The sequence below is a fragment of the Trichosurus vulpecula genome, chromosome 1 (assembly GCF_011100635.1).
Source record: "Trichosurus vulpecula isolate mTriVul1 chromosome 1, mTriVul1.pri, whole genome shotgun sequence".
NCBI classification, from domain to species: domain Eukaryota; kingdom Metazoa; phylum Chordata; class Mammalia; order Diprotodontia; family Phalangeridae; genus Trichosurus; species Trichosurus vulpecula.
In genome coordinates this window covers 357265128-357285670 of record NC_050573.1, presented here as the reverse complement: position 1 = coordinate 357285670, position 20543 = coordinate 357265128, and the positions used below count along the sequence as shown (strand labels likewise).

Here is a 20543-nt window from a genome sequence, read left to right as displayed (position 1 = left end):
GGGGTTATAATTTTCATTGTGAAATATCCACCAATGTTGGAAATGTTTACCTTTCAGGATAATTTTAGTCTCTTGTACTCAAGGAAGGACACAGAAGTTAGACAAGGCAGTCAAGGCCTTAAGCTCCAATTTCAGGTCTGTTTGGTGCTTACTTTGTCATGAGAAGGAGGCCCAGAAGAGTGAGAACTCTCCTATAGCTTTTATAGCTACAGACACAGAATTACAGCACCAACAAAGAGCACTTGTCTTTTAGTAAGGGGCCAGAGCACAGTTCTCATTGGAAGGAATCAGAACTCATTCCCAGGTCCATAGGAAACGCTCTAGTTCCACCCTCACTATAATAGATAGCTTAAAGTGAGCAGATTTTAACTGTGGAAACAATAACTAGTGAAAACTGCTCAGAAGTGCTTCAGATTTCCAGAGGATCATATGTCACTGAGAGCTAAGGTAGGAGGGGAAAGCTATGGAGATGATGTGGGACTTGGGCTAGAGAATGAAGGAACAGAATTCCAGGAAGTGGAGGACTGAAGACATTCTTGGTAGGAAGAATAGTTTGATTGAAGACAAAAAGAGAAGAATGCATAAAGAACCATAATCAAAGTAATTTGAATCATAGTATTTCTATAGAAAAGTTAACGGGAGATATGGTTGCAGTGGAAGAGGCTAGGGTTTGGAAGTCCCTGGATGCCAAGATATGGAATTGCTTCTTTTACTGTAGGGAATCAGCAAATTTTTGAGCAAGATAAACTGTATTATGGGAAAGCTAATCACACAAGAGTTCGTAGGATAGTTTGAAAAGCAGGACTGGAGGCAGGGAGATCACAGAATCACATGTTAGTGTTTGAAGGGAAATTAGAGATTATCTAGTCCAACTGCTTCATTTTACAGGGGAAGAAACTAAAATCTCTAATCTTCAGTTTATCTGTCAAATGGGCATACTAATTCATTTATACTGACTTTCTCACAGGGTGGTTCTGAGAAAAGTGCTTATAAAGCTTAAAGTACTTTCTAAATGTAAACGATTATTATTGATAAGTGATTGGATACAGAGGATGATCTAGGGATCTGGAGCCTACAGAATAGTGATATCAATACCAGAAAAGGCAAAGTCTAAGAACAGTGCTGATATTGTTGGGGGAAGATAATCAATTGGATTTTAGAAATGTTTAATCTGAGTTGATTGCAAGACAAAATGGAAAAAAGCAGGCAGTTGGAAATGAAAGAGAGGTTAAAGATTTTAAAAATTTCATCTCGGTATTCATGTGAATCCTATTATTGCGAACAGCAATAGGCTCTTTATTGATGATGATAATAATGATATATTTACATAATACTTTAAGGTTATAAAACATTTTGTACACAGTATCTCATTAACAGTAAAAGTTAACATTTATGTATCACTTACTATGTGCCAGGTACTTTACAATTATCTCGTTGATCCTCACAATAACCCTGGGAGGTATGTGTTATTATTCTCCCCATTTTACAGATGAGGAAACAGGCAGAGTTTAAGTGACTTGTACAGATTACACAGCTAGTAACTGTGTGAGGTTGGATTTGAACTCGGGTCTTTTTGAATTAGGCTTGGCACTGCACCACCTAGCGTTAGATCCACACAAGCTTGTGAGGCATATACAGCAAACATTTTCATTCCTATCATACAGATTTTGAAACTAAAGTTCAGGGAGATTTTGTGATGCAATATTTCCCCCATTTGAGGATCTCTTTTCCTAACTCAATCCGCACTGATGCACACAAGTCGTTATATGAAATGTAACAACTTTTGTATAAGTAAAATCAATGCAGATACAAGTAATTTACATTGTTTTCCTTGAAGGTAGTTCACATTTTGCGACTTGTCCGAGATCACACGGCTGGTTGAGTCTTCTATAACCCCAAAGTCCTGTGCTCTTTTCATAACAGGCTCCAGCAAACATTAGATACTGAGGTGCTTAATAACAACCACAAGAATGATGTCAGCATAATAAGGAAAACACGCAGGATCAGAGAGGGAGAGCAGCGGGGAATCTTTGAGGCTATCTAGTTCAGCCCCCTCGTTTGACAGATGAGGAAACTGAGTCCCAGAGGTTTACGTGACTTGGCCAAGGTCAAATCTCTTGATTCTTTGTTTGCCTCATCAAGAGCTTCAAGGAAAGACTAAGATGTGCACCCGTCCAGCCCTAGGGTCCAAGCTGAGACCTTAAACCCAGGATGCTCATCGCCTTTCCCCTCCCCCCCATTTCCTCCCCTCCCCCCTCCCATTTCTCCTTCCACTCTTCCTCGCCTCCTCCCTTTCCCCGCGAGAAATCTGAGACAAACTTTCAGTCCGTGTCTGCGCATGCGTGAGACACCCGCGGAAGCGAGCTTTCTTTCGCGCAGTTAAAGCGCCGGGGTCACGGGGTCATCCCGCGGAAGATGGCGGCGGCGGTGGCGGGGACGCTGACCTTCGGTCGCTTTCTGGGCCGCGGCCTCGGGGTCGCCCGGGGCCTCCCTGTGTCCGCCAGGTGTTTTGGTGTGAAGATATCACCCTCGGGGGAGAAAATTACCCACACGGGCCAGGTAACAGGGGAAGGAGGAGGAAAGAGGGCCTCTCGTCATGCCCCATAACCCCTCCCTATGCTGATGCTCCTTGTCCCCTCCAGTTTTCTGGTGGACTGGGGACTGTGGCCTGAGCGGACAGTCTGGGTGACCTCCCTTCCCTCTTTCCCCCTCCCCTCTCCCCGACCTCTCTCCTCTCCCCTCTTGTCCCCTCCCCCTCTTTCCCTCCCCTTCTTTTTTCCCTTCTCCCCACCCCCTTTCTCCTGTCTTTTCCCCCAACCCCCAGCGGACACATTTTTGTAACTCAGGATTTGTTCAGGACCCGCGGACGGGTTCGTGCTCTACACTCATGAATACTTATTTAAGTCCTGTCTAGCCCAGAGTCCTCTGTAACCCGCACACTGACCCGCAACCTTACTCCATGCTCTCCACTTTGGGGTAACCATGGGCTGGAGAAGGATATCTCTCCTCTGCTGATAAGTGTCCGCCTTTCTCAGTTTTACGCCTTTTAACATTTGGCGTGACCCCGGTTTTGTTTTGTTTTTAACTTGTGTTGTGTTCCCCGCAATACCTGGCACATAGAAGCCCGTGATAAAATTCTTCTTCATGGATTGCTTTCTCCTCAATTACTTTCTATTCCACCTTTTGTTAAAAAAACAAAAAAAAAAACACAAAGTGGATCGTCTTGGTCAGAGTTAAATACATACAAGCTCGGTCAGAGTTAAAGGTCATTTTATTTAGGAAAGGAATGTTATTCATCTTCTGTTCTGTGTCCCTGTTAAGAATTCAAATGCTTTTGAGCCTCGGTTATTGGAAACTATTAGAGTTGAATTTGTTTCTAGCAAGAAAGTAAAATGGATAAATCTGTGTAGATCTAGGTTTGTTGCAAAAGTACCACATGTGTAATTGTAATTTTATAACCTTTAATGCCCCTTTCATCCCTATCATTATGATTATCCTTTGTCCAGTTATTTTGATTATAATGAAACAACTTCAGCTCTTTCAGCATGTAAAAACACATTTAGTATTCCTTTGGACAATTTTAAAATTTTGTTTTATTGTATGTAGTGGAAATTTGAATAAGTCACCTTGGCTGTAGATTATAACTAAAATCTAGGTGTTTAAAATATGAGAAATTGAAATTCAGCATTTGTATTATTTTTGCTGCATTCATTAAATGAACACTCTAATGGAAGTTGCCTGTCCAATAATAATAATTATTATAAACATTTATATAATTCTTTGAAATTTGCAATGGATTCTACATGTATCTCATTTTATCTTCCCAGCAACCCTGGGAGGGAAGCACTATCATTATCCCCATTTTATAGATGGGAGAACTGAACCAGAGAGATCAAGTGACTGGCTCAGGATCACACAGGTAGAAAAATATGTGAAACAGAATTTAAACTGACTCCAAGCCCAGCACTTTATCCACTACACTACCTTGATGCTTCATTAAAATACATTGCAACAGATGCAAATAATATGCACTTCAAAATGGTGTTTATTTTCAGTCTGTATGCTTATGATTACAGGTTTCCTCACTTTACCTTGGTTAAGTAACAGTGTCCAAATGTTGAGGGAAAGCTTCCTTAAACTGCAATATTTATGACTGATGTGTACTTTTTAAAGAACATGTAAATGGAAATGAAAAATTTACACTAGAATGGAGAACTCATTCTTTTAACTGTTTAAGTAACTAAGTCCCTAAGCTTGTAATTAACAAAACATCAAAGATCATTTATCAAATAACATATGAAAGTGTTTTACAAGGGATTTAAAAAAACTTAAAATTAAAGTGGTGCTATTAATATCTGATTATTCAGGGAAGCATAATATAATTAACTTTAATGTCTAACTTTGACAAATGTGCTTAAAATAAGACAAAAATTATTGTTTTTAAAGGATAAGCTGTAAAAATAACGCACAATTTATTTTAAAGGTTTATGATGAAGAAGATTACAGGAGGATTCGCTTTGTTGGTCGCCAGAAAGAGGTAAGCTTATATCTTTCAGAAGAGAGTTAAGCCTTAATAAAACTCTAATATGAGAAGAGGAATGAAATAGATATGCTAAATTGCACATTTAAAGAGAAATACAGGAAGTCTTAAAAATCATCTAATTTCTGAAGTTATATATTTCTTTAGAATGTTATGATGCCATGATTTTTGATTTTGAAATATCTAGGTGGCTACGTTGTTCATTTGAAGAAAAATAATTATGTTTTACTTATAAACTGAAATTATTTTCTTTACTCCATGCAAGCTTTTTCAAGTCCACAAATGCTATTGCTAATTTTTTTGTCAAAACCTGCTATTTTAGTTATCTAATGGAGTATGATTTTTTTTTTAGCTCCTCTTAAATAAGTTGGGTTGGTTTGTTATTTGGACATAAGGACTCTGTTAGATACTGGAAATAGTGTATGAATCATTCTTTCCCGAGGTCTAGACAAAATTAATGTGACAAGTTAGAGGTAAGTTCTTGTTTTCCACATAACTAATACTATTTATTGTCACCAACCAGCAAGTGAATTTTAGGATTGGTCTTGGGTCTGTCTTTCTAACTCCTCTCTGACTCTTTTATTTCAAGTGACAGTAATCTCTACCTAGATGTTCTTTTGCCACTGACATATACCCTGCTTTTCAACCTGTAGCTTCTCTCCTCACCACATATACTTGAGGGTACCCAGCACCAGACACAGTGCCCAGCACGTGGTTGGCACTCAAATGTTTATTTAATTCCTTGCATTAAAGAAAGGCTTAATCTTGTTACCATTTGTCACTTTCATTCTAATTCAGTTACAGCGTATCTTTTTTTAATCTACTATTAATCCAGCTTTTTGTCCTACCTAGAACATCTGTAATCATTCTGTTAAACTTCATCCAACCAATGAACTTATTTCTGGTTACTCTTCACTCGATGCCCAGCTTGGACTCCATGACTGTTACCGTACTTTTTCCTAATCTGCCACGCTTGAATTCTTTGCCACCTTGAGCTTATTTATGCCATGCTGATCGTTCTTATTGTCTGCTTTATCCACTCTGACTTAAGGCCACAGAGCGTCATCACTGGAAAAGGTCACAGAAGTATACAGACCTGAACTCATGTAGATTCATACTGTATAGATCTATCTGGGTCCTTAGCATTTTCTTTTACTCATCTTTTCTTGATTCACTGTCAAAGTCTAACTGTGGCTGTTAAAAATGTCCAATTCTACTCTTCCCAGCCCTTCAACTCTCCTATTGATAAAGTTATCTAGCATGACCTTCCCCCTTCAACTTTTCTGTTTACCTTGCAGTATCTGTTTCTTCTTGGTCATATCAGGCAGAGAAAATACACATTTATATAGCACCTACTGTGTGCCAGGCACTCTGCTAAGGGCTTTACAAAAATTGTCTCATTTTGTTGCTCACAACAATCCTTGGAGGTAGGTGCTCTTATTATCTGAATTTTACAGATGGGAAAACTGAGGGAGACAGGTTAAGTGACTTGCCCAGGGTCCTATAGCTAGGAAGTGTTTGAAGCTGAATTTGAAATCAAGTTTTTGTGATTCTAGGCCCAGCACTCTATTCACCTAGCTACCTGGTATCTAGCAGTCAAATAGCAGGCATTTATCAGGCACTAATATATACCAGTCATTTGTCAAGTGCTGGGGATAGAAAGAGAAAAGTGAAGCAGGCTTTATCCTCAAGTAGCTTATTTTCTATCAAGAAAGACAAAGATACACATAAGTAAATAAAAAATGAACACAAGATTTTTTTGGTGGGAAAAAGGCCTTAACTGATGATATTTCACCCATTTTACTCTCCTAGCTCCAGTCATTTATGAGAGTGACCTGTTGCTTCTAACAGATAAGTCAGTGCTCTTCAGGCAGGTGATTGCTTTATGCCCTATTCCTTTTAATCTCAGACATCAAAATAGCTTGTATTTTTAGGATATTAAGGATAAACTGACATATGTGTTTGAATTCACGTGACAATCTTTTTGCATGATGTAAGCCAGGTGATCAGTTGATTAGGCAGCTGTGTGGTCATCTGGTTAGAGTGCTGGTTCTGGAGCCAGGAAAGACTTGTAGAAGATGACACGTAAGTTGAGTTGTGAAAGAAACTTGTGATTCTAAGAGGCAGAAGTGAGGAATGAGTGCATTCTAGGGATGAGCAAGCTGTACAGAGGCATGGAATTGGAAGATGGAGTGAAGTGTGTGAGGAAGGTCTTTTTAGGTGGACTATAGAGTACATGAAAGAAAGTAATGTGTAATAAGGCTGGAAAGGCATGTTGGAATTAGGTTGTGAAGGGCTTTAAATGCAAAACAAAAGAGTCTGTATTTGTCTCCGATGAAGTATTCCTCTATTTCTAAGAGTAACTGCCTTCCACTTGGGTTCTTGACCTTGTCATCTCTTTGTCTACTGTGAATCTTGGAGGAGACCATATAAATAACTTTCTCTAGCATCTTCTGTCTTCTTCCAATTCCCAACATTTATCTTCACTACTTTGAAAAAAGTTTGTGTTTATCTCTCATCATGGCATATCTTCGTTGTCTTTTCTTTATTCCCCTGCTCCTTAACAGTGTAGGTCTCCAAGGTTCATTTGTTGATCTTGTGATCTCATTACATTCTCCTGGAGAGAGCTTATCCCTTCTTCTCTTACATGTTCCACTCATCATTGCCCCATCCTATGTCATTTCATGAATATCAGCATGGTGTGGTGTGTATAGACATCTGGCCTGAAAGTCAAGAAACCTGGGTTCAAGTTCTGCTTTGGCCAAACTGGCTGTGTGATCATCCTATGGAAGTCTCTTAACATCAGTGTTCCTGGCAATTCTAAAAGTTGCTTGTTTCAGAATAGTTGCTGATCTCCATGGTTGGGCATTTTCTTCCCTGGGGAACTCCCCATGATAAGATCATTGGTTTCTACTTAAAAAGAAGTAATTTCATAATAATGTCATTCATAGATTATAACCAAATCCCACATTATTGTCACAATTGTAACATAATTCAGCCAGTTGCTCATTTATAACCGTTCCTGTCTATATTTTCATGGAATTAATGACCTTAGGCCAGATATGCTGATTTTCCAACATGTATCTTTAATTACAGGCTAGCTTTTCTTCTCATTTTTCATTCTTCAAGGTAATGACCTTGAGAGCTGACTTCAAAGGCAGGAAGATGTGGGTTGAAGTCTTGCCTCTGACACATTGGTTTTGTGACCCTGGGCAGATCACTTAACCTCTTAGTGCCTTAGGTTCTCTAAGTGAGCTTGCAGAAAAGGTGCAATTCTGAATTGGTAGAGGGAATTTACTCACATGGGATTTCCTTAGTATACCAATGAAGTCACAGGTCTAGTATTCTGTCCATTCCATGTTTATTCTTGCCTCTAAACCTTTGCTTATTCTGTTATTCCTTGCCTGGAATCCCTTTTCTCTTTATCTGAATAACTCTGCATGTTTTAAAATTCACCTAGTCCACGAAACTTCTTTAATGTTCACCCAGTTATACAGATGCAGGGTAGGTTAGTAGAAAGACTATCGTATTTGAAGGTGAGAGACCCAAGTTTGAATCTTATCTCCAGTACTTAGTAGCTGTGGAACCATAGACAATTCACCTCACCTCTGTGATCTTTGGTTTCCTCATCTGTACATTAAGGATGATGATCCCTATTTGCATCTACCTCACAGGGTTGTTGGGAGGATCAAACAAGATAATAGAAGTAAAAAATGTTTGTAAATATTAAATCATTACATAAATGTCAATTATTATTGTACCATTCTATAGTAATCTCTACCTTCTCAATTTTGATAGTGTTTTCCTGTACATTCATTTAATACTTAATTATGTACTGTTTGTTTAATATGTATGGATGTTTTATTTTTCCAGTGAGACTAAGTTTTTGGAACATAGGCATTTTATCTTGTACTTTGTGTCTCCTGTGGTACTTAGCATATTACTCAACATATAGTAGACAATAGACAGTTGTGGAGATCCACATCATTTTGGTAACTGATTTTTGTGTGCCTAAGCATTCTGAATAAGATGTGACATCACGATACTGGTTATTGTTAGTGACTTTCTCCTCATTTTTCTTACACTTATTTCTATTTGACTATATTCATTTGTTTTGTGTGGGTGTGAGTATATGTTTTTTGGAGGCAGTTGGGGTTAAGTGACTTGCCCAAGGTCACCCAGCTAGTATCTGAGGCTGAATTTGAACTCAGGTCCTCCTGACTCCAGTGCTGGTTCTCTATCCACTGTGCTACCTGGCTGCCCCATGTACATGTGTTTTAATTAAGATTACTGACACAAAACTACTATGACAGTGGGGGGAGACTGAAAAACCACCTCAGCCTCTTTTCCTTGCTCTCTATGCTGCTGTAGTTAAAATCACTGCCTCGGAGCCTGTTTCCTTGTCTATAAAATGGAAGTACTGGTTGATGTTTGTGAGGTCTCACAATGTGAGGAAAGCGTTTTCCAAAACAATAAATATATTATTGTTGTTGTTACTACCACTATTACTACCACCACCATTACTATTTCTGCTGCTACTCCTGCTGTCACATTTCCTCAGTATTATACCCTCACTGAGAACATCGTAGACCTTGGTTCAGTCACATGCTGCTTCTCTGTTTTGTGTCTTCACTCATTTCACTCTCTTAACTCCAGGGTTACCCATGACAGTCACCTATCACCTATAACAATTAGATAATTCAGTGGTGTGCAGATAGGTGAGTCCCCCATTCATTTTAATCTCAAACATCCAAATCGTCTTTATTTTTAGGATATTAAGAGGAAACATCTGTGTGTTTGAATCCTTGTGACAATCTTTTTGCAGTTTAAAAGCCAACTGATCAGTTAATTAGGCAGCAGGTGGTTTGCTGGAGAGAGTGCTGAGCTTGGAGGCAGAAATACCTGAATTCAAATCTGGTCTCAGACTCCTACAAGCTCTATGCCTGGGCCAGTCACACTCTGTTTGCCGCCTTTCCTTTTCTGTAAAATGGGAATAATATTAGCATTTACTTCCCAGGGTTGTTGTCAGGATCCAATGAAATGATGTGCTTGGCACATAGTAAGTGCTCGATAAATGTTGTTAATATTATCATTATTATTCCAAAGCATGCCTTTTAGATGGGATATGTAGAGGTTTTTTATTTTTAAGCTTTTTAATTTTTGTTTCTTTGAGGCTATTTTCCATTATCTCCCCTTCAGTGATCCTCTGACCATGAAAGTTTTGATTTTTATAGCTAGAGTAAGAATGCACAGGTATCTTCATTTTTAAAATAACTATGAATTTTTGTCTCCTGCCTGCGACTAATCTAACAAAAATAATGGTGATAGAAGAAAGATTTATTTAACCTTGAGGACCCGAAGAAAAATATTTGAAAATATAAATTCAGAAACCCCAGGCTTCATGAAACTAGTGGTTTAGTCAGTAAGCTATGTGAGTTGTCCTTTAATTTTATCTTTCATGGTAACTCCGGGACTTCTTGCTTGTTTCTTTCCTTTTCTTTCTTTCTTTTTTTTTTTTTTTTTGAATACTTTCTCTTGCTAGGTGCCAGCAAGATTAATCACTGAACTCCTCTGTGTCCCTCAAAACCAGTTTGAACAAGTCAATACAAGTGCCTCAATTCACCACTCTTGAATTCTTTTAAACTGTTTTAGTTGAAAATCTAATTTATGTAAAGAACTGTAATTTTTATTATGAGATTAATTTTCAGAGAAGTGTAAATGTAAATAGGTAAGTCTATATTTCTAAAATCAGTGTTCACTTAGGATCTAAACTTTAAATTAATTTTAAAATATAATTTAACTCATTGTTCATTTTAAACTTAAGAATTTAATGAGAATCATGATTTTTAAAAATACTTTTATGAGACAGTTTAGTATTCTAGAGTTCTATGCTTAATCCTTATTTTTCACTTTAACTTTAGCATTGATCTTTTGTTGCTGTTCAGTTGTTCCTGCAGAGTCTTAAATGGAGATTTTGTCCCTCTGCTTCCCCTTTTTTGGGTAGGATTTGAATTTGACAGAGCAAATGTTCCATAGCAATTGCTATCCCTAAAATATACCATTTAAGTCAAAGTCTTGCCTTTTAACAATGGGGAAATTTATTTTAGTATTAAATATTTAATATGTATAGCTTATAATTTAAAAAAAAAGACAAAAGCTTGGCTTTTAAGGCTTTCTTTTTTAGTGATATCCAAAGCAGAGAAGTGTTTTTCTTGCTACAAAGCATGAGTCGGATAGTGTGGAGGGTATATGATTTGTCACAAGCTTAGAAAACCCTTAGCCAGTGCTACCAGCTAATCAGAAATATTCAAGGCATATGACATTCAATCCATTAATAGTACGCATAAAATAATTTTTTTCTGTTAACATTTCTTTAGTGATAATAAATAAAATTGAAGATTTTAAAAACATTATTATTTTGACATGCCATTAGCATCTAATAACATTTTTTGTATTATAGATGGATGTGTTTTTGTTGCTTCATTCTTTATGTTTTTTCAGTTGAACTGAATTTCAGGAACCAGACATTAATAATTGGAGGGTCATGATTTCCCTTCAGATGTACTGCAATAAATGACAGTAGTGTATGCCCTTTGTCAGTCAGAAATGTCAAGGCATCAAATGCCCTTCCCTCAAGGAGATGGCTAGGTCTCTTTAACTGCCATGATTGGTGCCTATCTGTTTGTTAGTGTGGCCTGTGTGACATTTTTGTCACTTATTTAGGCATTGTATTATTTAAAGTATAAGACTTCATTTGTATGGTTAGTTGCTTTGTCCATCAGTAGCAGAGGTGAACAGTACATCACTCATTTCATACCACACTATAAGGATGTCACTGTAAGGGGAGAGACAAGACTGTCAACAAATATATTCTGTTTAAAAGACCATGTAATACAGCATTAGTATAATGCTACACAACTTGATATTTTTGTTTTATTGTAACTGCATTTTATCATAAATTCTTTCACCTTGAAATTGAACTTTAAGAGGAAAGCTTATAAACTGTGATGATAGTAAATTAAAAATTGTAGAGTACTTTATCATATTCCTATACTTCTCTAAAACCTTGTATTTGTCTGTATCTGGGGTAGTTTTATTCTAAATATGTGTGTGTGTGTGTGTGTGTGTACACACATGCATATTTATTTCAGATAAAACCATCTTTCATTAAGCAGGAATTTACGAAGACTGGGGTAACTTACCTTAAACAGCGGGAAGATTTTTTCCCTCCACTAATGTATCTTCCTAAGCAAGAGATTTGTTTAACAAATAACTTAAGGATAGCTCTATTTACCTAGCATTAGCAAGACTCTACAAAAGTTAAATAGTATTATATTGGTCTTAGATTTATTGTACTTGCCTAATCCTTTTTTGGGGGGAGGGGTACATTTTTACTTTATAACAGAAGGGGAGAATTATAGGAACATTGTATTATAGTCAAGGAAAGACAGTCTTTGTCCATGGTCATTTGACATTTCTTAGCAGTTCTCAACTTTCTTTACTAAAGTAAATAGAGAGGGAATGTATGCCTTCCCACCCTTATACAGTCAATGTTCTAACATCCTAACATTCCCTAAATGGGGAAGATCTTTATTCCATTTGACCTGGGTTCTAACCCCAGTTCTGTTAATGTAAGTGTGATTTTAGATGAAGGAGACTGGTTTTTTTGATCTGATGAATAAAATACTAAGTTGGGGTGAATATACTCTGTTGAAGAGTGCAAGTGGGGAAAATATTAGAGGATAGGAAAACTGAGAAGAAATGGACCTAGCTGATAGGACAGTTAGTCTAAGAAATTATAGTTATTGCTCTGCTGTTTATCATGGAATTGTGTTTCCTGTCAGCTAGTGAGAGTAGAATTTTTTTTTAACTAGGTAAGTTTAGTTCCTGAAATCACGTATTTTTCATATTCACCTGCCTACCAAAATGTAGTAGAAAGTTTTAAATTATATTGGAGAAGGACCATTTTGTACTAGGCAATTTTTTATGTCCTGGCATCACATATAACTTTTAGATCATTATTGAAACACTTAGCCTCTCAGTGTTTTATGCATAAAATTTAATCATTTTCTTTTTCAGTCTTCATCTGTAGTCATGACAAATTTGACACTGTTGACATAGGACTTTGCAGAAATTCTGAAGATGTCATTTTAAAATGGCAGTTTATTTAATGTTGAATACAAGATTGCACTGGTTCTAAATATTCTTTTTCAAGTCCTTTGTTCATTTTGCTATGTTACCAGAGCACTTGCCATCCTTCCCAGCCTTGTTAATATTCTTGTATTCAGTATATCTATTTTATGCCATTTTCTCCCTTTTAATTTCCCTCTATTTGCAGTGTGTTCAATAAACTTTGTCTTTTGTCTCAGTGTACTTTCTGGCCTCTACTGAGATCTGTATCAGAAGATGATTGCTGCCTTTTCTCTAGTTGTTGTCTTCTGTGAAGATTCAGCTATTATCAATCAGTATGTGGAAAACATACAAGCCTATGTCTCTACTCTGTAGTCTAATCGCACTTGTCACAGGACCTCTCAAGTGGGATATCTTATCACCAACTCAAATATGTCCAAGGCAAATCTTCTCATTTTCTACCCTCTCTTGCCTTTGCCATAAAGTAGATGACTCTGCCTTATCACCATCTTTCTGAGTCTAGAAACCTCACTCATTTTGAAAGTGTCACTGTCCTTTTGCTCCATCCATCTTTTCTAGCCTTATCCTGCTGTGTGATCCTCAGTAACATATCCCAGATCCACTCCTTCCTTTCATATCCATAGACTTAATCTGCACTGTAGCTATCTCTTATTGGAAAATGAAACTTCTGCTTCACACTTCCCTCTTTTATGTCATCATCTAACTGCAGGCCTTCTCAGAACTGTGATTTGAGTTATGCTCCTTTTTTATTTGATCAAATCACTTACCTTCTTAAGGCCCATTGTTGGATTTAGAGAGGCAGTATGACAGTGGCCAGAACTCTGATCAGCTTGAAGTCAGGAATACTTGAGGTTGAATCTTGCCAAAGACATTTGCATCATATGTGACCATGGACTAGTTACCTAATCTCTCTGAGCCTCAGTTTCCTCAAATAGAGGTGATAATAGCACATCCCCCTTTCCCCTTGTGCTGAGGATCAAATGAAAATGTGATTGTATTTGAAGTGCTTTGCAAATCTTAAAGAATTATGCAAAAAACCAGCTGCTATTATAATTACGATCATCATCTTTTATGTACTATTCGCTTTATGGATAATAAGCAAGCTTTATTTTATACCATAGAATCTTTTGTAGAATTCCATATAAATGTTATTAATAATAAACTCTTTATCCACCTTAAATAATAGTTGCTTAACCTTTGTCCTTCTCTTCAATGGGCTTCCTTTTTATTCCTTTTCTAAAGATTTGCTTAATACTTTGTCATTATATTACTTCTGCCTTCGAGCATTTTCTTAAGCTTCATTCTGCCAGAGCATCTTCTTCCCTGACAATTTGCCAAACTCCTGAAATTCTATCTTCCATGAAAGAATAAAAGACAGTTAAGTTCCTCTACACCTCTCCCTCAGACTCTACCTTCCTTTTTTCTATTCACTGTCAAATACAATGTGCTTACCTTTTTTATTCATAAACTAAAAATTTATGTTTATCCAATGTTTTATCAGTTGTCTGTTCTTTTTATTATAAATAAATAAAAAGACTTGATTTCTTTCATTTCAGTGCTGTTCCAGAGAGCTGAGGTTAACTTGTAAAATGATATAGATTTTTGATGATACCACCTGATTTTTTTTTGTTCTAGGTTAATATTTTATAAGTGTTTTTGTGGAGAAGTTTGGGGAAGGTAAAAATTGACTTAAAATGTTTCTTGCCTCTTTTAAATAAAACCTGTCATCCTTATCTTAGGCAATTTTAGGTATATTCAGCTGTCTAACATTATGTCAATTACAATTGTGTTAACCTGAATTTCTGTCAATCTGTAGTAAAGTGATATCTAATATTTATAGTGATGACTTTGAGGCTTGTGAAATTTTTTTAAAAAGATGAAATTATGGCCTATATAATTTTTAAGTGGTTAGACCAAAATTATTTTCTTTTGTCCAAAGGTCATTATAAGCCATGAAATAAACTACTTTGTACAGTTTTATTATATTAGAACTTTTCACAAGTGTATTTCATGTATGTTGAACATAGCACTATTTTAACCACTATTTGATTAAATAGAATAATTTGTTCACCAACCATACTGGATCGTTTATTTTAGATTTAAAAACTTAAGGTGTTAAATAGCATTGATTTCCTGAGGAAAAAGATTACTTTAAATCAGTACAGATAAACAGTTGATATTCTTTTTTTTTTTTTTTGGAGGGGGGAAGGCAGGGCAATTTGGGGTTAGGTGACTTGCCCAAGGTCACACAGCTATTAAGTGTGTCAGGTGTCTGAGGCTGGATTTGAACTCAGGTCCTCCTGACTCCAGGGCCGGTGCTGTACTCACTGTGCCACCTAGCTGCCCCGACAGTTGATGTTCTTATTTGAAAAGTAGTACACTGTTTATTTAGCTCTTGGGCAAGCAAGTTTTTGTCTCTAAAATATTTAAGTATTCACATTTTCCTTTTAAGGTCCTACCAAATTAGGCTAAAATTATTTTTTGTTATCTTAAAAATCCTGTTACCGATGCCCATAATTATCTTCCCACCATTTATAAAATTGTTGCTGTTTTTCCCCTTGTAAATTAAAAAAAAATAACCCACAAATACTAAAAATTTACTTTTGTTCTTTGAAACTGACTTCTTAACATCTATAGAATAACGATATAGTTATTCTATTAAAGTCCTGCTCTACTCTCTCACCATGGATAAGAGGGTGACATTGTACTTTTGAAGGTCATAATAAAGGAGTGCAGACCCTGGCATTACTAAGCTGGTAATATTTTGAAGATAGACCTAATGACAGCTGTTTTGTTTGTTATCTCAGGACTAGGCTATATAAGTGTAGAAAGACTTATCACTAAAAGGTTAGCCACTGCTTGGAGAGGTTTCAATCTATATTGGTAGAGGAAGTACCCACCCTGTGGAAATTTTGAGGCTTTCAGAATTTAATTTAAATTTTGCTTACATAAATTCTAATTTAATTTTCAAAATTCCTGTCAGTGGTATGAAAAAAAACCCCAGTATTCTTTTTTTCGCTTCAGGTAAACGAAAACTTTGCAATTGATTTGATATCAGAGCAACCAGTGAGTGAAGTGGAAAGTCGAGTGATATCATGTGATGGTGGAGGAGGAGCTCTTGGTCATCCAAAAGTGTATATAAACTTGGTAACGTATCCTACTTTGTCCTTCTATTGTACTTGCATTTTAAAGTTGAGTGTTCTTTGATTGGTTTTTTTTCATAACTCTCCTTCCTTACTAATCCACAAGTCTTTTTCCTAACCATTTGCCATTTCAGACTCCTCTGTTTACTTTATATCTCATCCTGCCAGGCTAAGTATAGTTTCCTCTGTCTACCTAACCAAGTCTACCTCTCAGTTTCAGCTCTGCACCTTTGTAGATATATACCACTACACTAGCTCCTCCTCAGGACTTTGAATATAATATAAGAAGTTTATTAGACTGGGAGATTTATTGGGTTCCATAAAGACATGAAGAAAAATGTAGAGATAACAGGAAAAAGATTTTTCGGGACGGGGGAATAACAAATGTTTGAGAGAATGTGGAAAAATTGGGACACTAATACACTCTTGGTGGAGTTGTGAACTGATTCAACCATTTTGGAGAACAATCTGGAATTATGCCCGAAGAGTTGGAAAACTTTGTATTAGGTCTGTTTCCCAGGATGATCAGGGAGAAAGGAAGAGGATATATATGTTCTAAAATATTTATAGCAACTCTCTTTGTGGTGGCAAAAACTGGAAATGGAGGGCATGCCCATCAATTGGGGAATGACTAAACAAGTTGTGGTATATGATTGTGATGGAACACTTCTGTGCTGTAAGAAGTGATGAGCAGGTGATTTTAGAAAAACATGGAAAAACTTGCATGAAATAACGAAGAGTGAAATAAGCAGAACCAAGACAATGTTGTATACAGTAACAGCAAATTGTTCAAACAATAAATGTGAATGAATAAGTTTTTCTTCTTATTATAAATACTCAACTAACAAATAACCAATGAAGGAAGATGCTATCCACCTGCAGAGAAAGAATTAATAAATAGAGGTGTGCATAGTAGGGTTCTATATACAAGTAATAAAATTTTAAAAAAATACACTGAGTAGCTCTGAATATTGTGACCTAATTTTGTCTAATACCCCAGTAATAGAAGCAGGAAAGAACATAAACAATCTAATCAGAATTTTCCTTATTTCAAAGGGGTAATTGTTAGTAAGAGTGGATTCCTTATATTTGTCAATTCCTAAAAGACTTGTCTAAGCCTGAGCCCCTGTTGCAAAGAGTAGAAACTGTAAGCTTAATTGTGAAAATTCAAGTACATAATTTACTCAAGGCACTAATGATTTCAAATATAAGGTATCTCATAAATAAATTGTCAAATATATTTTTATTGATATCTTTTGTTTTTACATTGTCTCTATTTCCCAAAGTATTTCTCTTCCTTCTTAGAGCCGTTGTTATGATACAGAGGGAAAAAATAGTTTAGGAAAACTAATCAGCCCGTCAATCTCATGTTAAATGCATTGTTGCACACTCTGCAAAGAAGCAAGGGGAGGTGCCTTCTCACATCTGTTCTTTGTGGCCAAGACTAGCCATTATAATTTCACAGCATTCAGTTTCTACTGTTTTGTTTATTGATCTTTACATTTACATTGTTGTACTTGTTTTGTATGTGATATTCTGGTCCTGCTTATTTCATTTTGTATCAGTTCATATAATGTCTTCCTGTGTTCTTTGTATTTGTTATACCTACCCATATTTTCTTATGTAGCACAATAGTATTCTTTTACATTCATGTACTACAGTTTGTTTAACCATTCCCCAGTTGGTGAATGTTTTACTTGTTTCCAGTACTTTGATATGACAAATAGTGATATGGGGCTGTGGGGGTCAGTCAAGGAGGAGTGGTGTTCCCAAATTAGCCCACAAAAATCTATAATATAAGCATTATACATTTTCAACAATATTTTTATTTCTTTCATTGCTTTGTATTCAAGTTCCAAACAACTGGAACACAACCTGTTTGTAAGCTGGTTATTGCTCTTTTCTTTCTCTCTGCTCCCCCTTTCTCCTTTGTCTTTCTTCTCTGCCCCTCATCACCACACCATACGCATATATGTGTGGGGTGGGTGTGTAAAATTTTAGAAATGAGCTTTTCTTAAAGAGTTGATGTGTCTTTTTATGCATTAGGAGTGTCCAGTAGTAATGAGAAGCTTATTAGTGCAATTGGGAGAGGCCCAAAGATATTAAGAGAAAATTTAGTTAGTTTGTGTTTATAGGTCTAAGGGAATGTGGAAGAAGTTGGGTTTAGTGTTGGGGGAATGGAAATGCTGCTAACAACAGCTTTTTCTTCCGTGTCCCTCACTTCTGAGATAGAGCTGAAGCAGTGCCTTTTTTATATTGCATTTCCTTAATCCCTCCCAAATGGTAATGTCTTCCTTTCCTAACTAGATAGCATTTATTTTGTATTCTGTATGTATTTATTTTGTATGTACTTATGTAATCTTATTTGAGAGCAGAATTCTTTCATTTTTTTTGTCTTTGTATTCCTAGTGCTTAGCACAGTGCCTAGCACATACTAGCCATTTAGTAAATGCCTGTTGATTGATGTTGCTGTAATGCATACCATTAGTTAAAAAAGTTTTTGCATTTCACAATTCACTTGAATTGCATACATTTTATATTATACCTCTTCTGATTAACTGGCTTGAAACATTAGCCACTGAAATTGTTACATGGCAAAAGGAATTATTTAAACTTAGAAAAAAAAGATATCCATTGTTATACATTTTACATACATATCCTTTTCATTCTCCTTTGCTGGATGTTCATGCAGCTTATGTCTACTTACTGTGGGTAATTGTCCAAACTTCTGTATTGGGCCCCCTTATCTTTTTTCTCCATATCAGGGGCTCTCAACCAGAGATCTGTGATAAATTTCAGAGGGCCCATAAACTTAGTGACTTAATCAGCTGTATCAGATGAATCCCAGAGCTTTAGATCTAGCTTTAATCTCTGTTGTGAGCTCCAGTTCTATGTTACCAGCTGCCTTTGGATCAAATTAGATAGCTGCAAAAATAACTCCTTATCCCCCCAGCCCCCCAATTTTTTCTTCTCATCTTCCTATTACTTTTGTAGAATATCACCATCCTCCCAGCTATCCAGACTTGAAACATTGGTGTAATTCTCAACTGCGTACTTGCATTTAACCTGTGTGTCCAATTTGTTGGCAGATCTCATGGTTCTTACCTTTGCAACATTGCACATTTAAGTTCCCTTCTCACCACTCATGTGGCCACCACCTATATGGCGTCCTACTCACCACTTGCTTGGCCTAATTGGCCTCTCTGCCTCAAGTCTTTCCCTTTCCAATATGTTCTCCACTGTCCTGGCAAAGTGATTTTCCTTAAAACTAGATATGGACATATCAACCTGGTCTCTCCTTTTATTCAGCATCCATGTTCTATTTGCTATGAGGGGCAAATCAATTTTGTTTTCTGGGCCTTACAGTTACAGATAAGTTGTTAATTTATGTTGGAGGTGGAGTTTTCATATCAGGAGTTGCCTGCATTGACAAAACACAGGTCAGGACCAAGTACACACATACACATAATACACGCACATTTAATGTGTCCATATATTAATTGTTGTGTGTGTTAAAGAAGCCATCATATAAACCTTTGTAAAGTTAATGTTTAATTTTAAGTTTCTTGAACTTTGATAACTTATTTGTGGTGGTGTTAGATTTTTTTTCATAAAGTTGTAGCAAAATATTGTACCTGTGTTTAGAGTTTTCTTTTTCTTTTTTACAGGACAAAGAGACTAAAACTGGGACTTGTGGGTATTGTGGACTTCAGTTTAAACAACACCACCACCACTGAAACCAGTTCTGTTCTTTGGGCCTTGTACAATTCTCTGCATGTAAGGATTTTAGTATTTTTTAAAAAAATACTTAAGAATCACAACATAAGCTTTGTTTTAAAAATATTCTATGAATAAAATATGGTTGTTGAATGTGATTTAAGTTTAAGGTGACTTTTTTCCCCCCATGGAATATAGTCCTTGAACGACATTATTTTTTATGAATGTATAGCATTCAGTTAGTCTTTTAACACTGGCTTGCTGTCTTTCAAGAAAAAGTAAAACCTGTCAGCAAATGCTAAAATAAAATTTCTTTAATCCAAAAGTATGTGTTGAATTATTGGTATTAGTTTAGAGATTATATAGACAGCCTTAGAAAGGGCACTGGATTTGGAATAAAAAAACCTGGGTTTGGCTTCCCAGCTCTGACACTTATCAGATTTATGATCACATCATTTAATGTCTCAGAACTTCAGTTTCCTTATCTGTAAAATGGCACTTTTTTTTCTTATGTCAAGCACAAACATTTCAATATCAAGAATGGAAAGGAAAATTGTAATTACACTGTATTATTACGTTTAGCCTACATATGTGTGTGTGTGTCCACATACACATATATACACATATATACTATATATGTGTGTATATGTGTGTGTGTATATATACATATAAAAAATACAGGGCTGTCCAAAATGCAGCCAGTATGGCCTGCAGTGTGATTTATGCGTCCCACCTACAAGCATTGAAATTTACATAAGTGCTTTAGTAAAGGAAACCGAGCTACCACAGAGCTTTCACTAAAATGGCAAATCAAAATATATTGTCTATTGTTTCAATAAAAATCCAAGGTTGGACAGCCCTGATGTATGTATGTGTCTATGTGCCTGGTAGGTGATGATTGATTGATTGTATGTATTAAATTTAACATACGTATCTGCCCTACCTGTGTATCCCCTTTTGGATTTCTGTTCTTTTCTGTGTATTTTTTAAAA

At 36.3% G+C, this 20543-nt stretch overlaps 1 protein-coding gene across 1 annotated transcript; it reads left to right on the top strand.

Moving 5' to 3' along the window:
* The first annotated feature begins 2384 nt into the window (after positions 1-2384).
* NDUFS6 (NADH:ubiquinone oxidoreductase subunit S6) lies at positions 2385-19709 on the top strand. Its single transcript, XM_036748933.1, has 4 exons — positions 2385-2559; positions 4484-4537; positions 15716-15838; positions 19503-19709. The coding sequence occupies exons 1-4, from the start codon at positions 2416-2418 to the stop codon at positions 19569-19571; spliced, it is 390 nt and encodes a 129-aa protein (XP_036604828.1). The 5' UTR covers positions 2385-2415; the 3' UTR covers positions 19572-19709.
* Positions 19710-20543: the final 834 nt, after the last annotated feature.

Excerpts from the sequence above, each read along its gene's own strand:
- NDUFS6 (XM_036748933.1), top strand. The coding sequence starts at position 2,416 with ATGGCGGCGGCGGTGGCGGGGACGCTGACCTTCGGTCGCTTTCTGGGC. Across the intron at positions 4,538-15,715 it reads TTGTTGGTCGCCAGAAAGAG|GTAAACGAAAACTTTGCAAT; the intron begins GTAAGCTTATAT and ends TTTTCGCTTCAG. Across the intron at positions 15,839-19,502 it reads CAAAAGTGTATATAAACTTG|GACAAAGAGACTAAAACTGG; the intron begins GTAACGTATCCT and ends TCTTTTTTACAG.